The sequence below is a fragment of the Bombus huntii genome, chromosome 10 (assembly GCF_024542735.1).
Source record: "Bombus huntii isolate Logan2020A chromosome 10, iyBomHunt1.1, whole genome shotgun sequence".
In the NCBI taxonomy this organism is placed as follows: domain Eukaryota; kingdom Metazoa; phylum Arthropoda; class Insecta; order Hymenoptera; family Apidae; genus Bombus; species Bombus huntii.
The window spans coordinates 2,257,286-2,284,618 of NC_066247.1; the positions used below are offsets into that span (position 1 = coordinate 2,257,286).

General features: G+C 40.5%; 2 protein-coding genes across 9 annotated transcripts in view; both read left to right on the forward strand.

Annotated features, from left to right (window-relative positions):
- LOC126870731 (synaptic vesicular amine transporter-like) overlaps positions 1 to 27,333 on the forward strand; it is a 46,864-nt gene that overhangs the window by 1,761 nt on the left and 17,770 nt on the right. The window contains exons 1-2 of one of the 5 annotated variants that reach the window (XM_050628741.1): positions 17,325 to 18,143; positions 18,213 to 18,807. The exons of 2 other annotated variants lie outside the window; for them this stretch is intronic. The gene's annotated coding sequence lies outside the window, so the exon portion shown is untranslated. Of the gene's footprint in view, positions 1 to 17,324; positions 18,144 to 18,212; positions 18,808 to 24,243; positions 24,445 to 27,333 lie in introns of those variants that run through there. 2 more of the 5 variants (XM_050628742.1, XM_050628743.1) reach the window with 2 other exon arrangements.
- Positions 767 to 13,247, forward strand: LOC126870739 (odorant receptor 49b-like). 4 transcript variants are annotated; one of them, XR_007691419.1, is made up of 6 exons: positions 767 to 4,480; positions 5,958 to 6,057; positions 6,173 to 6,268; positions 10,320 to 10,475; positions 10,550 to 11,265; positions 11,336 to 13,247. XR_007691419.1 is itself a non-coding variant. In XM_050628761.1 (5 exons), the coding sequence occupies exons 1-5, from the start codon at positions 3,567 to 3,569 to the stop codon at positions 10,598 to 10,600; spliced, it is 1,317 nt and encodes a 438-aa protein (XP_050484718.1). In that variant the 5' UTR covers positions 767 to 3,566; the 3' UTR covers positions 10,601 to 13,247. The 4 variants fall into 4 exon arrangements, 1 of the variants encoding a protein (XP_050484718.1); XR_007691418.1 differs by having other exon boundaries at positions 10,550 to 10,999; positions 11,075 to 13,247; XR_007691420.1 differs by having other exon boundaries at positions 10,550 to 10,999.

The following is a 27,333-nucleotide window of genomic DNA, read 5'->3' on the forward strand; positions in this document are numbered from 1 at the left end:
TCCCGTCTGCACCACCGCTTTACACCGTCGCCCTCGTTCCACGCGGCCACGTCCACACGGGGTTGCGATTTCTAGCCACAGCCGATCGATCTTTTCCGTCCTGCCATCCCTCGACGACAACGGACGTCGTCGCTCCGGCGCCACTGCTCTCTTGCGCATAGACGCCTACGTCGATAAACTACGACCCACGTTTATCCTTTCTCCACGGGTAAAACGCTCTTGCTCGCTTTTCTCGCCGCGGAGCCACTCGCATCTACGATCTCTGCTTTCTCTTCCTTCCGATTTCCACGAGCTTCTTGGTATTCCTTCCTGGCCACGTGGCTACCTGTTACCGTGTCCTTCCATCCTCGATCGTCGAGTCGCACGACTTACTCCAGGCTCTGTACGACAAATATTTGGCGGATTCGATAAATTACGTTAACAGCGATTGGATCGTTTAGTCGAAGATAGCGTCGCGAGTATCCGATGGACACAGCGTAGAGCGTCAAAGTCGACGCGCGTCGTGACGGAATATCAAGAAGGCGATCGATCCTCGACGATATCCGGAATGTCGATTAAGTAGAGAATCGTCTGAGGAATTTGCGAATGCGCGTGTGCCTGAATCGCGCCTCTATGTCGCGCATTCTAAATAAATAATAATTATGGAAGATCGGCAGAGCTTGCGTAACAGTAGCCTCGACTTTCGTCATTCCTATAAACTGTTTTGTATTACGCGATAGAAGCTGGTTTATCCGAACGGGCTGAGGGACGATCGACTAGTTTTAGTAATAAAGATTCGTTGGATGGATATTCTCTTCGGTTCTTTTTATTAGTTTAAACATTAGCACTGAAGCGTCACGATTTTAATTGCTCTTCTTCTTGAACACGTAGAATTTCTTTTGAACCAATATAAATATTGTATAAATAAATAAATATCGTAACATTGTATAAAGATTTTTTAGATAGATATTCTCTTCAGTGCTTTTTATTAGTTCGAACATTAGGATCCAAACGTGACGATTTTAATTGTTCTCTTTTTGAACACGTAGAATTTCTTTTGAACCAATATAAATATTGTATAGATAAATAAATATCGTAACATTGTACAAAGATTCGTTAGATGGATTTTCTCTTTGATTCTTTTTATTAGTTCGAACATTAAGACTGAAGCGTAACGATTTTAATTGCTCTTCTTCTTGAACACGTAGAATTTCCTTTGAATCAAAATAAATATTGCGTAAATAAATAAATATCGTAATATTGTATAAAGATTTTTTAGATAGATATTCTCTTCAGTGCTTTTTATTAGTTCGAACATTAGGATCCAAACGTGACGATTTTAATTGCTCTTCTTCTTGAACACGTAGAATTTCTTTTGAATCAATATAAATATTGTAAAAATAAATAAATATCGTAACATTGTATAAAGATTTTTTAGATAGATATTCTCTTCAGTGCTTTTTATTAGTTCGAGCATTAGGATCCAAACGTGACGATTTTAATTGTTCTCTTTTTGAACACGTAGAATTTCTTTTGAATCAATATAAATATTGTATAGATAAATAAATATCGTAACATTGTACAAAGATTCGTTAGATGGATTTTCTCTTTGATTCTTTTTATTAGTTCGAACATTAAGACTGAAGCGTAACGATTTTAATTGCTCTTCTTCTTGAACACGTAGAATTTCCTTTGAATCAAAATAAATATTGCGTAAATAAATAAATATCGTAATATTGTATAAAGATTTTTTAGATAGATATTCTCTTCAGTGCTTTTTATTAGTTCGAACATTAGGATCCAAACGTGACGATTTTAATTGCTCTCCTTCTTGAACACGTAGAATTTCTTTTGAATCGATATAAATATTGTATAAATAAATAAATATCGTAACATTGTATAAAGATTTTTTAGATAGATATTCTCTTCAGTGCTTTTTATTAGTTCGAACATTAGGATCCAAACGTGACGATTTTAATTGCTCTTCTTCTTGAACACGTAGAATTTCTTTTGAATCAATATAAATATTGTATAAATTGCTCTTCTCCTTGAACTCGTAGAATTTCTTTTGAATCAATATAAATATTGTATAAATAAATAAATATCGTAATATCGTATAAAGATTCGTTGGATGGATATTCTCTTCGGTTCTTTTTATTAGTTTAAACATTAGGACTAAAGCGTCACGATTTTAATTGCTCTTCTTCTTGAACACGTAGAATTTCTTTTGAACCAATATAAATATTGTATAAATAAATAAATATCGTAACATTGTATAAAGATTTTTTAGATAGATATTCTCTTCAGTGCTTTTTATTAGTTCGAACATTAGGATCCAAGCGTCACGATTTTAATTGCTCTTCTTCTTGAACACGTAGAATTTCTTTTGAATCAAAATAAATGTTGTACGTATTACATATTGGGAAATTACGCTGAAACGCAGTTGGAATAATAGAGGCACAGCGTTAATTTGTATGTATAAGCGGAGTGCGGGTAAATGAGGTTCTATTGTATTCGCACTACACAGTTGAATCTCGTTTATCGATGAACGACTGATGAACAAGACAGCTCGGACAACCGAGCAGTTCCGATAATCGAGGTTTATTGGCTATCAACTCTAGCGCTTCTTATTAGTTCGGCTAATAAGATTTAACTGCTAAGATTTCAACCGCTCCTTCGTTGAAATTTATTTTGGACGCGAATAAACGATTCTATGTATATGTTGATACGTATGTATATTCGTTATATAACTAGACTGCGGATATTTATGCAAACTTATATTTTTATGAACGCAATTAAAAAAGCAGAATTTCATCGGTAGGCACACAATAAGATATGCAAGAAGACAAAATCTTTTTGCGATTTCACGATCTCGAATTAATTAATGCTCATCTGGCAAACGTATTAATCTTTTTCCTTGGTTCTACCAATGCATTCGGGATGTTCGTTTGCGAACGTTTGCAAGACTTACGTAAAACTAACAAGTACGTACCATATTCTTCTATAAAATGATACAAATCTTGCTTTATATTCGTTCGGTTTGGAATCGATGCCATTTTCTGCTCGCAGCGGGAGAACACAAGTTCCGCGATCTTCCTATATCCACGAAATCCCGCAGTGTCACGATTCTCAGTGAACGTTATTTTTTTCTTGTAAGAATGAAAAAACATAAATCGTCCGTCATGTTCACGCGATGTCGCGTGTTCTATGTGAAATTTCGCGCAGTCGGAAAACTTCGACTTTAACTTTCCTCTCTCGTCGATAATGATAGGTGTCCGAGGAGAGATACTTCTGCACGCGTTGAAACATTGATCATCGAGCTTGCGGACACAACGCGCGGATTCTCACGCGTTGCATTAACTTTAATAAAAGCAAAGACGGGAAAAAAGAGGGTGGGGAAGAAAGACGGAAAAACGAATCGCCAAATATAGACAGACCGAGCCGACACGACGAAAACTCGCGAGACTCGCGGTAAAGCGAACTATTCTTCGGGGAGTTTACATCTCTACCAATAAGAAATTCGAGCTGAACTTTGGTTAAGTCGAACGTTCATATTTAAAAGCCGGGACAAACGAAGCTATATAGACATGAGCGACGACAAGACGAAACGTGAATTCGAAAAAACGATCGATCTAAATTTGGCTCTCCTGAGATTGGCCGGTGTAGTTTCGAGCGAAAGAGCGAGCAGAGATACGTTGGCGAGCTTGGCGTTCGTTTGCATGACGATTAACACCGTTTCATACGTGTACGAATTTGCAACGAGTTCGTACACTCTGGCCACCGTTTTGGAATCATTCGCGATGATCATCTCACTCGTAGCAGGACAAACGCGACTCGTGATTCTTTTGTGGTTGCGCGATTCTTGTCAAACGATGTTGAACATTTGCGAGTCTTTTTGGTCGACTTTAAATTTACGCGAAAAGAAGATCGTTCAAAGTTACACGAACAAAGCGAAACTATTGAGTCGCTGCTACTTGTTTAGCTGCGTTTCAACTATATTCTTCTACGTGCTGTTGATACAATTTGGCTCTTTGATATTTAGCGAACCGAAGCATTTTGCGAATGTTACGCTTTATGGAAACAATAGCAGCTTTGTTCCGTCGGAAGCTGCGAAATCTCTGCAAGCGACGGACGATAAGCGACGACGTTTACCGTACGCGTTTTTTATCGACGTACAAGAAACACCGTGGTACGAGATCGCTTACGTTGTTCAACTTGGGTCCATGATCAGCGTCGGTTTGACCTGTGTCGGCGTGGACACGACTGGTCCTTTGCTTATTCTGATCGCGTGTGGGTATTTCGACACGGTACAATCTAGAATTGAAAATTCCTATTCGTTTGAATCACCGTCATCGCTACCGGTTTTGGCGTCGTTATCAATTGCAACAAAGACGAAGATTGCAACGGAAACCACGTCGGTTACCAGAACAGAATCGTCGTCAAGGAACGTAGGCATGAAAAATTTGCGAACATGCCTGAACCATCATCAACTGTTACTAAAGTGAGTGCGATTCGTATAACTAGGTGCTTTGACATTTTTTTTTTTAATCGTATCCGTTATCCTAAATGGATACAACGTATCACATTTCCGTCGCATACTTTATATTTCCTACTCCTAAGCTCAAACGCTATATTCCCTAACTATTACCTTAATCCATATCTTTCACCTTACTTCCCACGTTTAATTTCTCCGTTCCATATTCCATATTTCATATTCCATTTCTCGTATTCTGTATCCATCACATACAGCATCGTTAATCCCACGTTTACCGTTTCACGCTCACCATTTCCCCTCGTGTATCCCACATTCGGTATCCCTAGCCCATATCTGTATTCCATCTGTTATATCGAATATTCCCATGCCCTTCACCCACAAAATGAAATTAGTTTCCTAGAAATTTTCCACAAAAGCCACAGAAAATCGACGCCTCCGAGAAACAAAAATTGCCATCCCGCGAAACAAAATTCGTTGCCTGCGAATTTCCCATAAAACTCACAAGAAATCAACGCTTCCCACAAACCAAAGACACTAACCCACAAAATGAAATTCGTTTCTTACAATTTTCCCACAGGACCCGCAAGAAATCGATACTTCCCACGAGAGAAATTCGCTATCCCACAAAATGTACCTCGTTTCTTACAATTTTTTCACAAGACCCGCAAGGAATCGACACTACCCACAAGAAATCGACACTTCCCACAAGAGAAATTCGCTATCCCACAAAATGTACCTCGTTTCTTACAATTTTTCCACAAGACCCGCAAGAAATCGACGCTTCCCACGAGAGAAATTGGCTAGCCCACAAAATGTACTTCGTTTCCCACAGAATTCCCAGAAGATCGACAAAAACGACAGTTTTATGAGCGACGAAGTTCGTTTTGTGGGATACTGGTTTTTGTTTGTGGGAAGCGTCGAACTCTTCCGAGTTTTGTGGAAAACGAATTTCATTTTGCGCGATTCCGATTTTGGTCCGTGAGATACGTCGATTTCTTGTGGATTTTGTGCGCGACGAATTTTGTTTCGTCCTACTTTGTGGGATAAATAAAAGTAACGAAATATCTAGCTATATTGGCTATACCAAACAGATTACGGCTACTTGAGTGCATGCGTACTCAACGAGTGTTCAAACTCAACATTGAAACTCAACATGAAAAAATTGTATTCTATAGTTTTGGCTTACCTTTGCACGAGGAATATCCATCTTCCTGGTTGTGCCACGATTTCAGAAACACCTTGTATATTAGACGATTTCACTCTATACTATTCTTTCGCTATAAAATTCACCGAATTCGCTCGAATTGTATAATTATTACTTCGACCACCAGTTTATCCCTGTGCGACCATGACGATGTAGTTGCATTAAAATAAGTGCCAAGTCTTTAATTAAAAATAACTATGCCGCTTCCCAAATGGTATACGTATACGTATAATTCTTTCTCGACATTACGTCTTTAACTGCCGTTTTTTATGCTGCCAGATTGTGCGAGGATATCGAAAACTTGACAAATATAATGTTTCTGATACAACTGATCACCAGCACGTACAATATCTCATTGATTGGCTTCAAAATAGTCGAGGCAAGTATTCAGCTAGTTAGCCAAAGATTCTTTCCCCTTTTCTTTCTTCTCCTCCTCTCTTTCGATAGCGTGATAACCTTGCATGACATACACTTGGCTGATACTTGACGAACAGGACAATCCCGGCAAGGTCAAGTTCGTCACGCAACTTGGGATCTTTATTATTCAGCTCTTTCTCTGCAATTGGCCACCGGATCTTCTTCGATCGAAGGTAAATTATTCAGGATAATTGTGCATAATCTGCTACAGCCGCACGAATCGTCGTATCGTCGATATTTCAAAGATAAAGAAGAGAAACGATCGTTTTTCTACTTGCAAGTAGTAGAAGCAAATATGTAAATACGTTTGCCGTTGTTTCTTTGCGTCGATCGCGTTATTCTCGAGGATTTTCTAATTTTTCCAGGTAGCCTACGATCGATCGAACGAGTCTACGTACGTACGTTTACAAAATTTTAAACGTTACGACAGGGATATCGAGCCGCACAATTATCTTGCCACGATTTTACCGTTACATGGAATATATTATCTTCGATATAGCACATAGAAATAGGAATACGCAGCTCATGGACATTTGACCGCAATAAATGCAGCCGCACACTTTTAATCGCGATAGACGTAACGTACGAGTTACTTCGATAATATCCGATTCGTCTGGAACGGTGTTCTTAACGTTGCATGAAACGCAGACAGGATATTTAAGAATTTGGCGAGGCAATACGGTGTTCCTCTTTGAAACATATATACCTTTTCTCATTCACGTAGAACGCGAACGATTTTAACAGAAAATTATTCGCGAATGAACGTTGGTGGAGCAGGTGACGAGTGTCTCGTGCCGCGACCCGCACGATTCGTAGCGCGAAAGTAAAATTGATAATTTCTTCAGATCAAGGTAGTCTAAAACGTTTATTCGAAACCACGTTTGCGGTATTTGAAGCGAAAGGCAGTTAAAGCCGCTGTATCTTGCGAACACTTATCCGACCCATGTCTTTATATTTACCTAATTATGTTTCTATAACGATATTAAGACAATTTAAATTGTAAACAAAGTCGGCAGTCGAACAAACGTTGAGGATTTTGCGATACATTTTCGAAGGGAAGACCTCGACGTTTTTTCATCTTCGACGGATATAAATGTAGCGACTCGAATCGAATGAGAATATTTTTCCGTTCGTTTATCGAGCATATTAATTAATCACCGTTCGTCAACCGAATAATTACCACTGTCTACCGAAGAATTAGTTACCGTTTTGTCCATCGAAGAGTTAGTGATCATTTAGTCAACGGAAGAATTTTATATCCGTCAGTCTGTCAGTCAATTGTCAATATCGAGATCGAGTAAGATTTGAATAAATCATTACGTATTATTATTATTTATACTTGGTCCATACCTTTCTTCTTTGGACGACTTTCGGTTTACATCTCTTAGCTCTTCTATAACTATATACAACTGTTTATACTTAACTATTGCACCTTACTTGATCTATCTCTATATACTAACTTATAACTAACACTCATAACTAAGTGTTCTTTCCGTCTTTGGCTTTTATTTCCTTGCTGTGCTCCCTTCCTGTCGTTCTTCCACCTTATCTGCTACTTTTCTCTTCTCTATTATCGCTTTCAATTCTGCCAGTCCTTCTCCAGTCTCATTCAGTGTTTCTACCATGTTCCTTGCTCCTCCTGTTATCTCACATTCCTCTAATACGTGTTTCAAGTCCTCCTCTCCTTTTTTGCATAATCTGCATCCTCTTTCTCCCTCCTCTTTCCAGTGTTCCCTTCTAGATACTTTGGTAGCCCTTCTTTCGCTATGTTTCTGTAATATCTATTGTACTTAGATTCCCTTATCCTTTTCTCCCCTCTCCTCTAAATCATTACATATCGTAAATTTACTTTCCAACAACTTTAATCCTCTCCTTGTACCAGTATTCCCGCATATAGCAGATTAGCCGAAAGTGGAGCTTATTGCCAGTTGCAATAAACGTCAGTTAACGCAACCTTCTCGTCGGCAACTAAATAGAACGTAACAACGAGCAGCTTGGACGAAGAACGCATCCGAGCGCAAGAACTCGACAGTGAACAGGACGAATTCGGAGAACGACGTTTACAGGCTGAGACGCGTTTGAGAGGAAAGTTGGACGATGCGTAGAGGTTGCGAGGCATCGAGTCGCTACGGCAGAAAGTAGGAGAACTGCGGGAACAGCTGCTGAAAACTGTCGTTCAGCGGTGTAAAAACGAGCTGCTGGAGAAGGAAAGGCTCAAATGAGGAAAAACGCAGAACTGGAACAGAAGCGTTGGGCATACAGAGGTCGGAACGCTGTTTCAGAGAAAATGAAGAAGCAAGTCGATGAGTTAAAGGGGTGTCTGTACAGACCAAGGACGAATAATAGATCACTCTCTCAGGTGATTATCAGATTTTTTGTTTTTTTTTTTATTTAAAATTTCACATTCACAATTTGTCCAATTTGGACATTTGGTAGAATTTTTTAGCTGTTTGATTGTCATGTGGGTGGCAACCCCCAATGGGGTACCATCTTCGTGTTTGTTAGGATATATCCTTTGTGAGATCTGCTGGGTGTTTCCTTTTTAGTCTTCTCTCTATGGTTGTGTCGATCGTTTCCGCATTATCAGATTTGAATTTCATTTATATTTATTGGAAATTTAGCGCGACAGAGTATTTATACTTTGCGTTTAGCGAGAGACGTGGTTACTAATTCTTGTCATTTACGTGTTAGGAAAATACATCACATCCTTGTGTCGCAAAAGTGACATAATTTAGAAGACACATTGCAAGAAATTTCCAACTTGTTTTCGAAAAAAGATTGGATGATTCATCCCTTAGAATATTTTCTGATTAAGAACCGAGGATAAGAGAAACAATCTTTTTATCATTCTCATAATAGGGATATATCGCACGTACTAAAGTGTCAAGTTTTTAAGACGGATGCGTTCCTCATCCAAGCTATTCGACACCTGATCCACCTACGTTCGGTTGCGAATAATTTCACCTTAAAGTAACTCGTGTTCTACACGTGAAACACGGTATAACTGAACAGAAAAGTATCTTTGCTGTATGTACACGTACACGGAAAATCTAATTTATTTACACAAAAATAGTGGCAGACGACGAAATTTTTAGAAATTTTTTAGAAAATCTTTAGCGGCGATCTTAGGAAAATTTTTCTTTATTTCGTACAGTTTCGACGCAGTATCGTCTCGCTCGCGATTACTCTAATTTCCTATAAATCTCAGACGCGTATAACTTCGATGTATCGATACATATTTGCTTCATAATAAATCTCAGACAATCAATAATATTATCAAATGTTTTAAGATTCTCAACGAAAATCCAGTTTGCCGATAAATATTAACGATATTGTATTGACACTATATATATATATGTAGTATCGGGGAAAAGAGCCTAAGAAACATCGAGTTAACTATAGACAATGTCGCGAGAGCCGAGGCGCTGTCGGCTCCATCAATGCGTTATCGGTCCTTCAAATAAATAATTTCGCCGAAAAGGCCTACGCGACCTTGGCTACGAGAGTCCGCGGAACACGTGTGCGGTAGGCCTAGCAAAAGACAAAAGAGATGCTACAACGGCCAGAGAGGCAGTTGAGAAGCAGAGTGTGAGTCGAAGGGACATAGAGTGTGAATCGACGTGCGACGATATTATAGTCGGTCCTTTTGTTATTGAATATCGCTTATTAAACTACACTAAACTTTAGATCTACCGTCATTACTTGTCCTTACTCTAAGAATCCATACGTTACTACATATATATATATATATTGATCCTTTTAGTTGAGAACCTTAAATTATCGACGATGTACGTGCACTGATAATCCGTCAGTCAACCTATCAGCGACGAGGAAATCTTTCCATGTAGCCGCTGTGTCCGACAAAAAAATCTAGATGCGTCTGACGCTTATAGTAATAATAGCATAGTAGTATATTTATTAACCTTAGCCGGTTGGCCTTGCAACGGACTTGCTTATGTTTGCTCTTTATCTCGCTCGTACCGCGTTCCTCCGACTTACGATCAGTTCTAGATTATTTGGTTTATTTGGTTGCTCCTATTGCCAGTTACTTGCTATTCCCATCGCTTGCTTTTACTACGCTGTATCCGACATAATCTCGCGTATCTGGTGCCTCGTTGTCTTTGATTTTCAGCCGACGTCCGACTCTTATAGAAAATTCTACTTAGAGCCTGCGCGTCAATTTCTTCGGCGGTCTCTCAGTCTCGTTCTATGTCTTTCTTTCAGAGCGAAGCTATTGGTCACGCCGGGTATTCGATGCCTTGGTATCGGTATCCCCGCAATTTACGAAATCCGGTGAACATGCTTCTGATCAGAGGTCAAAAACCGGTTCGCCTGACTGCTGGGAAGTTCATCGAGCTGTCGCTGGAAACATTTGCCTCTGTAACTTTCTTTCCTTCTCTGCCCTGAACTTTCTCTCTTCCTTCTCTTATTTTTCTGTCGTCCCTTTCTTTCAGATGATATCCACCGCTGCTTCGTTTTTCACCATGGTACGAAGCATGAACTGACTCTCGTTTCGCGAAACACTGACCATAAAAGCACGCCATCCGGGATACGAAGAAAACGTTACCTTCTTCACGCTCGTCCAATAATCGTTGTATTAGATGTCATTGGAGTATTTCCAGCGAATACGAGTAGACGGCTGATCGAATAAACACGGTTGACTGAGAATACAAATCGATCGCAGAATTTCTTTTCCGATTGTTCATCGATCGAAAGAGCGGAGCGAGACGTAGGCGAAAAGAGGAAAGGGAGAGCACGAAACTGACGTTCGTTTCGCGAAACACCGACGATAGAATCCCATTAATCCCCCTCTTACCTTCTTTCGGTCATCCTCGACCCAACCGTATTTCTCTAACGCTGAGCGATATCCGAGAGTTGCATAAAATTTGCAAACATCGTTGTCGGTACGTATCGTCTTTTGCTTCAATTTCGTGTTAAATATTTTCTTACGATGTCAACATATGTTTTCGTTTGCTAAGATAAGTGCAAAATGTACAAATTCGAAGATCGCGACAGAGTCAAGAACGAGGAGGAACGTTGTTTTCTTCTCCTGTCCGTTCGTTCAATGATCATTAGACTGCGGGCTTTTATGCATTTGCAAAAGATGCGAATAAAAGCGCAAAATTGCACGGAACGCACATAACACGGAGAAATACACAAAATATTCAAAGTTTTCTATGCTACTTGACAAGTGAAGCAATTTTCTACCCAGCTTCTCCGCTCCTTCAATGATATTTCAGAAATACGGATGCACAATCGTAATACTTTTTGTCATCGAACTACAGCATCATTGAACTAATTGTCTGTACGAGCGTGTAGACGATCGAGCAGTTCTGGCTGAAAGTAGAAACCGATTTCGAAATTTCATTTCTAATTGTACACCGGTCGAAAGAAAAGAACCAGTCGATGCTGCGGATGAAAGGAGGAAAGGACGACGATAATCGACGCAAAGTCAACTCGTGCGAAGAATAAGAGGAAAGTGCAGAGTAGACGGGAGAAAGGGTTTCGATGTAATCGATCGTTCGAGTTAAAACGTTTCGCGCGTTCCATTCTCGTTTTGATTCGTGGCAAGACGAATCTCTATAGGCGAGCAGAGAGATGTTTCGTTCCGTTGCTCAGGATGTACTTCCTTGTAATGTAACGTGGTACAGTAGTGTCCGGATATCTGGCCACGAATTTGCTCGTGTCTTATTGCTAACTATTGGCTCGGACAAAGTCTCCTCTTTGACGATGATTTAACTGCTATTGAATTCCCGGAGCAAGAAATATGTTGTATCTTTTACTTGAAACTGACAGTTTCTTATATTTCTTTTTATTAGTTATAACTATTTATTTTTATTATTTAAATCAATATACGCAGGGTTTGTCACAGTAGAAATTGCTACACGAAATGATTCTTTATCTAGTGATTTTGTAAAAAAATATTTCAAATGAAACTTTAGTATACCCGAGGAGCCTGATGCGACGAGTAGATTTTCATTTTTCAATATCTTATATCTTCTGAAATATCCACGTGACCTTGAGTCCTTTAAACAGTACCGTATATTTTTTACAACGTTAGTCGATCCAGCTGAACGTTCTAACAGAGGTATCTTAACTTTAATTTGTCAAATTTAATGCATGAAAAACACTTCTCTCGAGTTTACGTCGTTCTTGTCGTTTGAGAGACTCAAGGTTGCCTTAGTATCCAAAAGAATATGAAGCATTAACAAAATTTCATTTCAAACATTTCCCGATGGTACGTCAATAGATTTCCGAGTTTTTACTGATACATAATAATAACAACATATATAATATCCTTCAATTAATATTATCAACCCTTAAATCAGATAAGGATATTGGGCTATAGCGATTTACGCTATAAATTATGTTTATTATTATGTTCATTATAATGTAATTACACAGGTAATTTAATTTAGGTACATACTGGTAATAAAATTAAAGTAAATGAAAAATTCCAAATTAAGTAATTTAAACCTAAATCGTTATGCTTCCCAACGAGTTTACGCTAACCAAACCGGCTGAGCGAATATCCTTGTTCGTTCGGTGTAAACGCACCTTTAGCGGTCAGGTACGCGCGAAAGAACGCGCTGCTTCTTATATTGGCCAGAAGAAAGAAAACCACGTTCCTGTTCGTCGACGATACTTGAAGCTGCGTTAGAGAAACCCTATTGGCCTCCCTATCGATGATCACGTCTATCTTATCGTTCGCTATTTTGCTTCTTTTCTTTTTTTTTTCTTTTTGTTACTCTTTTCTTCGATCTGGACTACTACGTTTTTGGCTACGGGCGAATCGTTACTCGCGACGTCTTCGAAAGGTCGTTAAGCCGAGTTCTGCTTCGCTTTCGACGCAAGGATGGACAGAGACAAAGGCGAGGATACAACGAGAAAATTGCTTGACAATTTCCACGATGCGTCGCCTCTGAAACGAATAAATCGGCAGTCGGAACATTTCGTAATTATAAAAATATTCTTAACGCTGTGAACAGTCCTCGGTTCGCCAGCTTTGTCGGTACATGCGTCTAAATTTTACGTTCACTTTTTCTTCCATTTTACACTTTTATATTGTATGTTTCGTCTATGTCTCCCATTTCTCTGCATTGTATACACCAAAGGAATTTTATCCACGCGAATAAATAAATAAATAAATAACCATGATAATTTGTTCGCCTTGAACAGCGTAGAACCATAGCGGACCTGACCCTACTTTTTCAAATCCTCGATCCATTCGTCGACCGTCTTACCATTCTAATAAACAATTCACCGGTCCAGCAACTGCAGCGAAAGTCTACTTTTCAATTCTGCGTTTATCCCCGACGCTACCGTGAATGCGACGTTCCAGCGTTACTGGAATTCAGATGTGGCTCAGTATCCAATGCTGGTTGAGGCGTACGTCTGCTGTTTTATCCGATTTTTACGCGAATCCACTGCCACCGTAGTCCACCACATTCGACGGTTCAAAGAAATCTGGAACAAAGTAGACATCGACGAATTCCAGTCGAACCATTGTGGAACGTAATCGCTGGAACCAACGACTGGACTAACGTAAAGCCAGCTTTTCGATCCCGTCGCTGGATTGGATTGCTTACTGGAACGAAAGCGCTGTATCGGATCGCTAGACTGCGATGCTATTGGATCAATGTAAACGCAACTTAAGGGGGTATTCTGGCCTAGAGGCATGAATTTCGGGCGATCTTCGAAGCTCTGTACAAGCGAAACAAAAAATATTTTTGCTATCCTTCTTTTTAGCATTTGTTTATCGATATTTCGAGATTACGTAAAAAATTCACTGAAAAAAAAGCTCAATATTTAAAAAGCTACGAGCTGGCAAAGTGGGTGCTGCGAAAAAAATGGGGTGTCGTGCATGATATCAACCCTTCTGGTCATTTGAAACAAAAAAAGCGAACAGATTCTTAATTAGTATGGATGCCGCTATCGTCTGAATCTTGGAAAAGTCAATGCAACATTTTTTCACAAAATGACGGCCGTTTGGAAAAAAATTTCTTATTTCGCACGTTTTTTTGACAATTCCGAACGTTTAAAAAATAGCAATATTAAAGATTTTGAGCTGAGCGTGTTCCGGACGATAGAGGAATATATAAGGAATATTCAGACAAAATTTCAAATAAATCGGTTCATTAGAACCAACTCGAAAAAAATAGTTTCGAGAAAAACGCGTTTAAAGTTTTGAGACAAGTTTACTCGGACCACGTGAACACGCGTCGCAAAAATGGCTGCAACTCATAAAATAATTGAAATTTTGAAAAATCCTTTTAAGGGCATATTCTCGAATGTCTAAACTTTGGAAATATGAAAAAAAAATTGTCGATTTTTTCAAATTTCTAGACCAGAATACTCCCTTAAAGCATCCACGCTGACAACTCGTGTGAAATTTGAAAAATCGTAACTTGAAATTAGCGCTCGCTCTTTCACGCTTCACTTACACTGCACTTACACTTTCGTGTTCTCGTGTATACGATGATCCGTGCTGGTTAAATAAATAAATAAATAAATAAACGAACAAAATAGACGAGACGGAAAAGAGAGAAGAAATAAATAAATGGGTGAATTCATCGTCAATTACCAGTTAAGTGAATTTTTCTGTAATCCCACGATATCTAGGATTTCGACGAGATTGTTATCCGGAGGCATCATTCTTACGATTACTGTCAACGTGATGCCCTGACTTGGGTCGCTTGAATCGCATCGAGACCTTCTCTTACCGACGACAGATCGCGAAGACGAACGAGAAAGCGTTTGGAAAAGAAGAAACGAGCAAGGACGAGACGACTGTACGGTTGGTCTGATGCAGACTCGCCACCTTTCTCACGCTAGACGCTTTGTTAAACGTTTCGTGCAACCTTATACAAGAAAGTAAGATCATCTTCCATGTAGCGTATTTTATTCTTCCTTAATTTTGGAAAATAAGAAAATGACGGCTTGTTAGAAACGATATTTTACTTCCCGCTGAAGAAAACCACCTTCGAAACATTTATACAAACTGCACGGATTAAGATATCAAAAGAATATCACGCCACGTTCTACGTAACGTTAAGCGGAATAGTGTGTGAAAATTTCAAGTTAATCGAATGCATCTAAATGTTCGAGTTTCGAACATTTAGTGGGTGCAACGTCGAACAACACAGTTTCTGGAGAAGCGCCTAATGTCTTCAGTTAATTTTTCTCTAAAACAAAAGTACGCATTCGTATTCAGCGTTATAAAACATCGAAGTTTACAAGTTAATCGAATGCAGAGTTTCGAACGTTTAGTAGGCGCAACGTCGAACAACACAATTTCTGGAGAAGCGCGTAATATCTTCAGTTAATTTTTCCCTAAAACAAAAGTACGCATTCGTATTCAGCGTTATAAAACATTGCCACTTTTCGGGATTTCAAAATACCATTTCTATCACACCGTTTTGCGAGTTTTAAAAAAGCGCAAAAAGGAATTTCGAATGCTTCGAAGTCGACACAATCGCGTGCCCTCTTCACGAGAATACTCCGGTGGTAAAGAAAATGTCAAGAAAACGATCGACGAACAGGCTAAAGGGAAAAACGAGGAATCCGTGTAAAAGACGATCGTCGGTATCGCTGCCTTCTATTGGTGTCGTCGCTATCCGTTCTTCTTGAATTAATTACGCACAGTAGATAGAAATAGGGAGATAGAGGGGCGTCTGTCGCGGACAGGCTTTCTATCTCGTTCTATCTGTGCGAAATGTCTTTGGCCGTTGTCGACGCTCCAATCGAGCAACCGTGCAAACCAGTCGAGACGAATAGGAATTGACCGAGAAGCAGCGACAGCAGCAGCAGCAGCAGCAGCAACAGCAGAAGATCGAACGAGTTGCTGGTGCAAGCGTGCCGGTTTAGCAACAAGTTGCAGCTGGTGCGCGTTTTCCCTAGAGTTTCCTAAAATCAACAAGTGAACTCGCTTTCCTGCTTGGAATTTCTATATCGCTTTCTCGTTCGGCTCCACAGGTGGTAACACGGGAGGCGCGATTCGCACGGTAGCTACGCCACTTTAATCGGTGTCGTTCACCGTTGCTATCAGACGACCGAGTCTCGTCACCTTTCGTAAGCTGCGACCTGGCTGAAGCAACAACGAGCAACTTTCTGACGATGTTGCTGTTCCTTCTCCAACGTTCCTCCTCTGTGTTCGTTCGCTTTTCCATTGCCAGTTCAACACGGAAGGTGTTGCTCGTTGCCTGTTCCCGTTCGAGGTGGTAAAGATCGAAGAACAGTGGAAATCACGCGCCACAACACACCGCGACGGAAACAAATGTTCGGTGTATCGCTGGTCGCTGGGAGCACACGATGCTTCGAAGTTGAAACAAAGTGCAAACATCTGTCTGGTAATCGCGTTGCTTCAACAAAATTTCTCTACAAATTGACGTTTCTTATTTCGGACGAAACGCGTTCCTCGTTCTTCCTTCGACGAAGACGTAGCTCCACGAAAGACTCGAAAATGCTCGTTCGATCGTTGTAAACGAGTTTACGAACCGATTACTCGATTATCGTTCGTACCAAAGTTTGTTATAAATTTATACTAAACGAGCACGAGTTTGATCTTCTTCTTTATCTCGCTTCGCACATTTGCGAGTGTCACGAGCGCCACCGAGCAAGAAAACGATCGATCGCGTTTTCTGGAGCCTCGCGTGGCTGAAAAAAGACTGGAGACTCGGTTTCTGGAACGTGATAAAAGCCGGTTTAATAAAGCGACGCTTCTACGCGTTCGCGTATCGAGAATTCTACGAAGGCTTGGCGTTCCTTTCGACCTCGGCCCGCATTCCCGTCGTCCACTATCCGCTTTTCCATTCCTCTATCACACCCCTTGCATCTTAATCTTAATAGCGTTCTCTCGGCGAATACCTCGTCTTTCCCCCTCGATGCCTTCGATTCTTCTCATTACGAGTTTCTCGACGTCTGCCTTTATTTTCAGTCACCACCGTTAATACGCTAATATCGCAGCTTTTCTCTCTTCTTTTTCCGATGTCCAGCTTTCTCTTCTTTCTCTTCGTTAGTCGTCGAAACCGAGCGTAACAATTACACGAATTACGGCCTGACAAATCATCGTTCGGACGGATCAAGCATCTGAAAACTGAGATGCACGTGCTCGTTAGTAGACTGCGGATTTTTGTGCAAACTTGAGCACACGATATGCATACTATCGCCAAAGTATATAAAATACACGAGGTAGATTCGACGGTAGAGACAAGCTCATCTTGTGGTGTTTCGTTTCTTTAGATATGCGTATTCGTGGAAACGTGGAATTGCGCGAACGTTCGCAGCCTGCTTATAAGAATACGCGTTCTGACAAACTCGATAGGGCGAAATAGTCAAATTATAATGCGCGTTTAGTGTATACACATTGCACATACGTATGATATTGGATTGGCAACTAAATGATCGCGCATTTTGTCGATACCATCTAATGTCAAAATCCGCAATCACTTAGTTGCCAGCCCAATCGATTCTCACGAGAGTGTGAATCTTGGTCTTTGGACGTTTTATTCTTCGGAAGGACGTTTCATCGAAACGCGCATTTGCTTGGAACGATGGCTTAGCGGCTTACCGATTTAATACGTTGAGGGTGCTGATGGCAGATGACTGTACAGTGACTCCCAGAGGCGGATGACGCGAGCGCGTAACGCGTTAAGAAAGAGGAAAAACCTCTCGGTGGCTACGCGATTTCGGTTCTCCTTCGGATCGACGCGTTAAGGCGATCTTTTAGCGAACGACATACGTACACACGCATATACATATACTTGGTGCGTAGGTTTAGAAACGGCGCGAGGGTGTGCGTACGTAGAATCGGATCGCGATCGTTGAGAACGAAAAGAAACATAGATCACCAAGATACTCGGAAGAATAAGAACACCTAAGAAACGCTATACGATAACTAGCGTAATTAAAAAGCGAAGCAAAATAATGCAATCGGTAAAATACACACAAAAGAAGGAAGAAAAAGGACGATGGAGAGGAAAGGAAAAAAGCAAACGTAACGAAATAGCAGCCAGTAGGATTAGAGAACGAAGGAGGATACGATCGAAGGTAAGATACTGAAAAAAGAAAAAAAAGATGAAATGAAAAGAAAAAGACTAAACTGCTGCAAATGAATAGTAGGATAACTAGTATTAAAAAGTGGATGAAGAAAGAATGGAATGGCAAGTCGGAGAAGCGACGGTGGCGAGGAGAACCGTGGGTTTCGAAGGAGGGATGAATGAGGTGTGTGGGTAGGGACAGGGTTAACGCGGAAGCGTTCGAAACAGGGCGAAGAGGAGCGTTAAAGGGGCGGGAGCGAAGGAGAACAGTGGGGGTTTCCGGAGGCACCGTGGACCATGCGCTTTCGCGTCCGACCGAAAGGACTTTGGATCTTCGAGGATCGGGAAGAGAGGTGACGGGTAAAGAAGTGGCAGAGGCGCGAACGTGGACGTGGCCGCGATCGCGAACGCGAACGCGAAAGCGAATGCGGACGACGGTGGGCAGAGAGTGCGACCGAGCCCCGAGCCGGAAAAATCGGGGTGAGATGCACCCTCGCCACCATCGTCACTCTCAATCGGCCGCGACGCTTCCACCTGAAAGCACGGCTGCTGCACGCTAACCGGCTCGACGTCTCGTTCACCAGCGATTCATCGATTCCGAGGGGCCGACTTCTCTATCGTCTGCTCGCACCTTCCATCCACTTTGCCCTACCGATCCGTCTTCAACGCCATAGGTAAGAAATTTCACTCGTCGTTTTCCATAATATCGATGGCTTGCGGCGTGACTATCGTGCGTCCATCTCTCGCATTTCCGAGAAAAATAAGTCAAACGGATGCTCCGCGCGTTGTTGCATTTGTTCTCGTCGATGATATTGTAAAATTGGTTGCAAATTGTACGATGTCGCGATTTCTTTGCTGAATAGAAAATGACGAAGACGGAACACGATGACGAGAGTAAGCGTAGTAAACAGAGATATTTACCAAGTGGATGTAAATGCGATTTTTGTACAGCGTAAAGAAACCGGTGAGGAAGCTCTATTTTCCTGCATGTAAAAGCTCAAATTTGACAAGAAGCGGGCGTACGATATTTTTGCAGCGAGGCATCGATATTTTCTTCCATTTAGTCCATCTCGCGTTTCCCTTTTCAGTTTCGTTTTCGTTTTTGTTTCTCCGTGCATGCGGTGGAGGAGAAGAAAAAGCTCGAACAACAGTTTGAAAAGGAAGCTTCATTTTAGAAAATGGAGTTAATATCAACGAGAACGATTAAACGATTAATAGATATAATACAGAGGCTGTCATCAACATGGTGAAAAACGTTCAGTACCACAAATATGTCATTGACGTAACGTAGTTGTTATACACAAGCATGAACGTCAAACTTTCTTTTGTACGCCATTGTATAACGTTTTACGATATCGACGAAGGCAACTATCGACGCGTTGTTCCTTTTACAGTACAAACGCTTAGATTTCCGAAGATTTCGATAAAAACAGAGTGGCAACTGACAGCGGATGAGAACGACGATCGACACGTTCGTTGCGCGAGAGTTCAGATTCGCGAAAGTTTAGATAAAAGCGGAGTGACGATCGCGAACCAGTGGATCGATGAATGAACAGGAAAGGAGGAGAAGGAGGAGAAGGAGGAGAAGGAGGAGCAAGAATTTTGATCGTCGACGCCCTGCTTCTGCTCCGAACGACGATCAATGACAAGAGAAAAGATCAGATTCGTGTTCGATTCGTGTTCCTCCTTTCTCTACTCTTTCGATAAAAGAAGGCAAGTGCGCGGCTTTTCCTTTTTCTGGTTAAATTTCCGTTTGTCTCGCCTGTTTCTCGCGATTGCTCGGGGTCGCGTACCATTCTAATCGAGGCTCTGGTCGAGTTTAAAGCTCGGTTTCGATTCACACTCCAGGCTGTACCCTCATTTCCGTGTGTCTCACGCAGGTTTGGCTTTAGATTCGACCGCACGGTTGCGAAATCTTCCTCCTCCGCTTTGACATTTTACTTCGTCGGCTGCGACGACAACGATTAAAATTAGAACGTAAGGAAGAAATCTTGATCGCGCTGCCTGAGAATCTAGCCGATATTCTTTCGGATCGGAGCGTCGTATTTCCGAATGTTTGACAGGAACGAGACGTTTTTGATAACGGTTCGGAAGAAAAACAGTTTCCGGTATCAAGCTCGCGAGGTTAATAGATCGGTAACAAGGTTATAAAGCAATCTGCATAACCCTGCTCGGTACTTTGCTCGAGCTACAGGCTTGTCTCGTAGCACTGCGAGCGGTCTTGTAATTACCAGGTATAATGCGATTACTCGATCGCCAGACTCGCCGTAACCGAGAAGGCAGTTTCTCCTTCGAACTCACTCTCCGCTCTTCCTTTTCCTCGCCTTTTCTGTCCTTCGCCTCTCGCTCGGTCTCTTCCTTTCCTCCCCGTTTCGTTCCTCTTTCATTTCTCTTTTTTTTTTCTTCCTCCTAATTATTTCATTTCTCTTTCTTTTTAATAATTCTTATTTTTGCAATTTTCCTGTCTACCGAGATGTCTCGCCGTAGCGTAAAAGGCAGTTTCTCTGTTCTTTCTTCTCCTCGCCTTTTCTCTCTCTCTCTCTCTCTATCTCACAGTTCTCTCTTTTCCTCCCCTTTTACCTTCTTTCATTTCTCCTTTTCTTTTTTTTACCGTTCCCAGTGATTTCATTTCTCTTTCCGTTAATAATTCTTATTTTTGCAATTTGTCTGTCTACGAAGGCGTCTCGCCGTAACGGGGAAAGCAGTTTCTCCGCTCTCCCTTCTTTTTGTCTTCTCTACCTTTCATTTCCTTCTCGGTTTCTTTTCTTTCCTCTACTTTTCTTTCTTTCTTCCTCCGCTTGTCTTTCTCACGCTCCCTCTGCTCCGTTGATAATTTCACGTCTTCGCAATCTGCCTATTTATGACGGTTTGTTAGAGTTTGTATCGATTGAAAAAGCAAGCCGGTCGCTGCGCCCTTTCGTACGATGCAAAGATAGCGAGACGGCCGATGAGTTTCGTAATACGTATCCGAGGATATCGTAAATTCGTTTAAACGACGTCACAGCCGTAATTTTATTTCGCGTTCCTGCTTCCCTTCAATCGTATTCCTTCGTTCGAGTCTCGCCACTTCCACGTCTTCCTTTTTTCACTGCCCCTATTGCTGATTCACGATGTCGCACCCTATAACATCCCCACGAGATCAAAACTCTCCGGGATATAGACGCGTATTCGCGATTTGATTGTTTCGACGAGTCGTGTGCCGATAGTGCGCTCTACGTGTACTACGTGCGTTACGACGAGTACTGAACCCGTGGATTGCAAATTATTCTCCAAGCGATCGTCACGGTTATTTTCTCTTGGCAATTTTTAACATTTATTCATCGTATTTTAACGTGGCCACGTTGTAGACGCGTTACATATACGCTTTAAATAAACATAAATCTTAGTGGAAGATTTTTAACATTTATCTATTTTAATATTGCTACATCGTACGTTACATATGTTAAGTATAGAAATAAATTACTGCAATTTGTTTCGATTAAGCATTGCTAGTATTTGTTTATTTTAATACTATTTAATATTCCATCCTATATTGAATATGTTAAACGAAAATAAATCGCCGCTTGTTTAGCGTTCAGCCGTTTTAATTGCATCGTACGTTACGTGTATTATCTAAAAATAAATTCTAGCAATTTCATGTTTTTTCAAATACGCGTAAGGAATTCCCATTGAATGGCCGTGCTTCACTTTTGATATTTTTATATTTGGCATTCGCGTACGATCTCATTATGCATTTTTGCATATTTTCGCTTCATATAAACGCACGAATACCGCAGTTTACGTGTTACGTAAAGAAATTCAAAAGATAGCTGTTTATTTTTGTCAAGCTGTATTTTAATCACGAGGTTGCGGCTAAATGGCGAATTGCAAGGATTTCATCTTTTATAGTTATTATACCTACGCGCGATAGAATATACCAGCGTTCAATAATAAAATTAGCATTTTCGATTGCCGATTCTTGTGCAACTACTTTACTAATCGATAAGCGGTTTATCGTTAGAGCCGACAATTTATGGATTATGAGTCAATGTTAACGCAGTCGCTGATATTAAATAGATAGTAAAATATATCAGTAATATGCTGATTTCAATTTATAATCTACTAATTTCATAGAATAACTGAAAGTGTCTCTTTGTCATTATACTAATGCCTCGTTGGCACATTTATCTCTATACAATTTCAGATAACGTTACTACAAATTGACTGAAGTGACCGAGTACGTGTTTATGAAGAGTAATATGCATCAAAGAAAGATCAATTATATTCCATTAAACGATATCTTCCTACATAGAGAATCAATTAGTCATAACTTCATAACTTTACTTGTCGTAACAGCGATAAGTCGCGAAAATAAATGTCAAAAAAGATTGGTGCATGCACGCACTATCCTAGACTGTAGACAACAGAATCATTTTTCCTCCTCACACTTACTGTTTCTCTTTTCTCTCCTCTGTCGTACTACGTTCTTCCTGCGTATGGAAACGACGTGAAAGTGTATTGTACAGATATTGTTATCGAAGAAGCCATATTTCCAATCGGAAAATTCCCCATCACCGGTCATTGTCTATCAACAGGGTGCAATGATTTTCGAAACTCGCAGTAGATGCAGCTGTGGCGGCGAACGTTCCACGTAGATCGTCTCGACACTCGGTCTAAGCTCGTTATTCCGGCTTAACGATCGTCTTTCTCGTCTCTCGCTCTCCTCTATCTTTCACTTTGTATGCATAAACATCCGCTATACGCGAGGTTTCGTTCACTTTGAACGTAAGCGGTGTAAACGGTCAACCATTTGTGTACATGTAATCTCAGTATAGCGTGCGACTTCCTCCGGGAACATTGGCGAAGACAAGAAGACGAACACATTAGGTACAAAAGAAGAGTAAAGTAATTTGTGAAACGTAGTAGGCGGATATTCATATTGCTTCTTGCGATTCGATGGAAATCTCGGATATCGGTGTAAAGTGCATTTAGCACATTTTGCTATGAAAGAATGGTTTCTAAATGACACACGGTATTTGGTAAGTTCTGATAATTCTGTTGCGCCGCAGACTGTTGTTTCGTTGAGACAACCAGCGGAATAATTACCCAGGACACAGTGATATATTCTATTCTTATTTCAGTATTTCAGTTTCTTTTTTTTTTTATGCAAACTGTGCTTTAGGCCTTTGTCGAGTAAATTCCAAACACCTGTGCCTCTTGTGTTCAACATTACATCGTCTTCTGTTTACGAATTGTCAACCTGTGTGTACCGAAACGATCGACAGGAGCCGTAGAACCATACTTTGCAGTTCACCTTTCGAGCGTTCGCCGAGATAAATAAATATAGCGAAAAGAAGCAACTTTCTTGCGACTTGTAATTTCTGCAAGTAACGTAGAAATATACGTGACAATTTCAAACAGACATTTATCCTACCTAATTCAAGTCCACGTGTAATACCACAACCTGACTCGATTCTAGTGATCACAGCACTTTTCACGTTGTGTATACTATATACGGAGTAGACTTTCAAAGAATCGATTCAACTTTGGCCAAAATGTGCTACGGACAAATGTGCTTCAAGCTTTCTCAATTAGTCGAAAATTACGTATTCTCGATTACGGTTCGCAAGTAAAGAAACGTAAAGTAGGAAGCCTAACAACCTAACGGCAGATGATGAAGCTCGACGAAACGTGAGTGTAAGAAGGGAGAGAAAAAAAGGAAAAGAAAGGTGTGACAGGATTACTGCAGAGTTTCTATCCGTGTGTCGAAGACGGAGCCGTGAATCGATCTGTCGGCTAATCGCTTCCTCGGTCGGCCAACTTGTTGAGGCGCGAAGCAACAGTTTGCCTTTTAAACGCGTCTCCTCGCGCCCCCGTCTTTCGTCCTCCTCGATTTCCATCTACTCTTCTTTTTTTTTTTTTTTTTCATCCAGAAAATTTCTTTTCCCAGTTGTGCCAGATCTGACTCGACAAGGTTTGAAAAGATAGTTAAAGTAATACGGTTCGAGGAAAGTCGATTACATTCGTCGCGATTAATCGCGTCCTACTCAAGTAATTCTCTCTGTTGGCTGCGAGAGTCGCGTTATTAAGTTGTCTGGAAGATACGATCGAGCTATTCATTCGACGGAACTGTGCTATTCCGGTTGTTCGGTCTGCAGCAGCACCAGCAGCAGCAGCACCAGCAGCAGCAGCAGTACTAATTGCTTCTCAAAGTGGAAACTAAGTTTACGAGAGAGGAGGAGTTACCGCGGCGCGTGCAAAGGGTTCGCCTGTCGGAAATCCGATCTGACTGGGTCTCTTGGAAAGGAAACGATTTTCGTTAGCCGGTTACCGTGCGTATCCTCTATACTCTATTACGTTATACGTCTTTCGCTAGTCAGTTCTACCATGACTCGTGGTTCGTGAAAAAGAATCGGGAATCGAAGGAGCAGTCTGTAGAGGCGAATAAAACGTACGAGCCTGGAATGAACGTAAGATAAATCGAGCTGGTTGACGGTCGACACGATTTTTCTATTAACTCGCCTTTCTCGCCGTAGGAATGACTCGTGAAAGTACATATTCCAACAGTTAGCGTAGGACATTTTTATGAATACGTTACTACGTTGTAGGAAATTTTGAAAATTAATTAACGCTACGACTAACACGACTATGTATATTGGTATAATTCGTACAACCTTATATTGGTAAAATTTGTACTGTTTTATATTGGCAAAATCTGCACTGTTTTATATTGGCCAAATTTGTAAATTTTTATATCGCTAACCAGAGTATAACATTTACTACAAACATATATTTGCTAGAAAATTAGAGCACAGCAAGAACAGTGATACATTAACGATATAACGAGATGTACATTGGTACAATTTGCACAATTTTATATTACTACAATTTGTACAATTTTGTATTGGTAGAATCTGCACTGTTTTATATTGGCCAAATTTGTAAATTTTTATACCGCTAACCAGAGTATAACATTTACTACAAACATATATTTGCTAGAAAATTAGAGCACAGCAAGAACAGTGATACATTAACGATATAACGAGATTTACGTTGGTACAATTTGCACAATTTTATATTACTACAATTTGTACAATTTTGTATTGGTAGAATCTGCACTGTTTTATATTGGCCAAATTTGTAAATTTTTATACCGCTAACCAGAGTATAACATTTATTACAAACATATACTTGCTAGAAAATTAGAGCACAGCAAGAACAGTGATACTTTGAAGTTTCATTAACGATATATCAAGATGTATGTTGGTACAATTTGCACAATTTTATATTACTAAAATTTGTACAATTTTATATTGGTAAAATCAATCCGAATATAAATATAACAGTGACAAGACCATTTAATGCAAGCACAGCATGAATAGTGGTGTTAAAATAGTCTTGTTAAATATTGTAGCTAATTAATACAACGAATAATTGACTGTCTAAATACTTTGGCGATCTCTACGAGCTATATGTTCACAATAAATAGCATAGAACTCCTACAGATATACAGGGTGGTTCATAATTGGTGGTACAAGAGGAAAGGGGGTGATTCTACGCGAAACAAGAAATCGAAAACATAGAATAAAATTTTTTTTTAATTTATTAATTTTTTTTTAAAAATCTACAGTGAGTGATTATAACGAGATGCGATAAAGTGCAGGCGTACCGAGCGAAAATTCAAAGTCGATTTTCTCGAAAACAAAGCCTCGAACGAAAAATTTTTATTCCATATTTTCGACTTCTATTTTCGCGTAGAATCACGCCCTTTCCGCTTGTACCACCAATTATCAACCACCCTGTACATTTTAAAAAGAGATTCATCCAATAAAATCGTGATAATCGCGTTTCGTTACAGTTCTAAGGGAATTCGAAGGAGTTTCAAGCAACGCACATGAGATATATCCGTAAAACGTTTCCGCATATGCGTTCAAATATTTTCGCCAGCCACTGTATATTCATTCGCAATGCGCGTCGAGTCGATGCACGAGCACGAGCGAAAAGAGAAAATGAGTGTAAGAATAGGTGGGACGAGACGAGAGGCAGAACAGGGATGAAAGTGGGGATGGGGAAAGGTCCGGTGTCGATTAAGTTCAGGTCGGGAACAGGGGTGTGAAAAAAAGGGTGGTCGAGTGGCGCGGATGTTGATGGTGGTGAAGGAGCAGCGTGGAAGCGCGTACGCGTTCATCGAAACGGGATAACGAGGTCGGACGAGTTGCTGGTTCCACAGTCACTTCATCAACGCGAAGCCAACTAAACTGTCAATCGCAAAGCCACTACCATGTCAAACCCTTTCGACAGCATCTAGATTCTCGTCGATAACGCGTTGTACTTCAGGCATCGATTCCAGGCGTCCGCGGTTGCACGCGGTACGACTTCTCGAAAATTCAATTCGAGCTCGATTAACCATTGCAACGAACCGTCTTTCCATCTATATAACACAGAGGTGCATATACATCTATCGGGGAAACAGGTGTCGTTAACTGTGTTCGATACCTTCTTCATACGATGAAGCGAAATTGGATGAAACGAAGTGAAAACAATAGCCAGTAATACAACAGGCTACGGCTATTTGTACACCGTTGTATTTATCCTGGTATTTCCAATGTGCTAATTAATTAGGCTTGGGCAATATCAAATTTCCTGGTATTTAGTAGCCTCTTCGTACGATTACAGAGATACAAAATAGAAAGAAGATATAATAAGTAAATGTAAAATAGAAAAATAGAAAATATAGGAATATAGTACGGAAGATCGATACTGTGAAAATGAAATGTAGGAAAAGAAAAAGTAAAAATAGACGCAATGTGTATGCACAAGTACCTTTCGTAGTCGCTGTATATATTGGCGAAAATAAAACAAAGTTAACAAAGTCGACGTGAAAAAAAAGTGAAAGGAAGATCTTTGAAGCGCAGAGTATTATTTATCGAGAAAACGAGTTTCGTGAACTCCTCTTGTTACCTCGTCGACGTAACATGTTCGCCAAGATGAAACGAAATTAAATGAAACGAAATGGACAGAGCAGTAGCTACCAAATACAGAATGTCCAAATATTTATGGAGGTAGCGGAGACATGCATATATGTATGTCTTTCTAAGCGAATAGATATGCGGGTGCCTTAGTTAGGGATGACCGTGTACAGGATCGAGCGAAATATTGATAAGACAAGGGTGTGCGCGCCTGTGTTCTGGCAAATGAAGGAAGAAACCAAGTGGTAAACA

Excerpts from the sequence above, each read along its gene's own strand:
- LOC126870739 (XM_050628761.1), top strand. The coding sequence starts at position 3,567 with ATGAGCGACGACAAGACGAAACGTGAATTCGAAAAAACGATCGATCTA. Across the intron at positions 6,269-10,319 it reads CGGATCTTCTTCGATCGAAG|AGCGAAGCTATTGGTCACGC; the intron begins GTAAATTATTCA and ends TCTTTCTTTCAG. Across the intron at positions 10,476-10,549 it reads CGCTGGAAACATTTGCCTCT|ATGATATCCACCGCTGCTTC; the intron begins GTAACTTTCTTT and ends CCTTTCTTTCAG.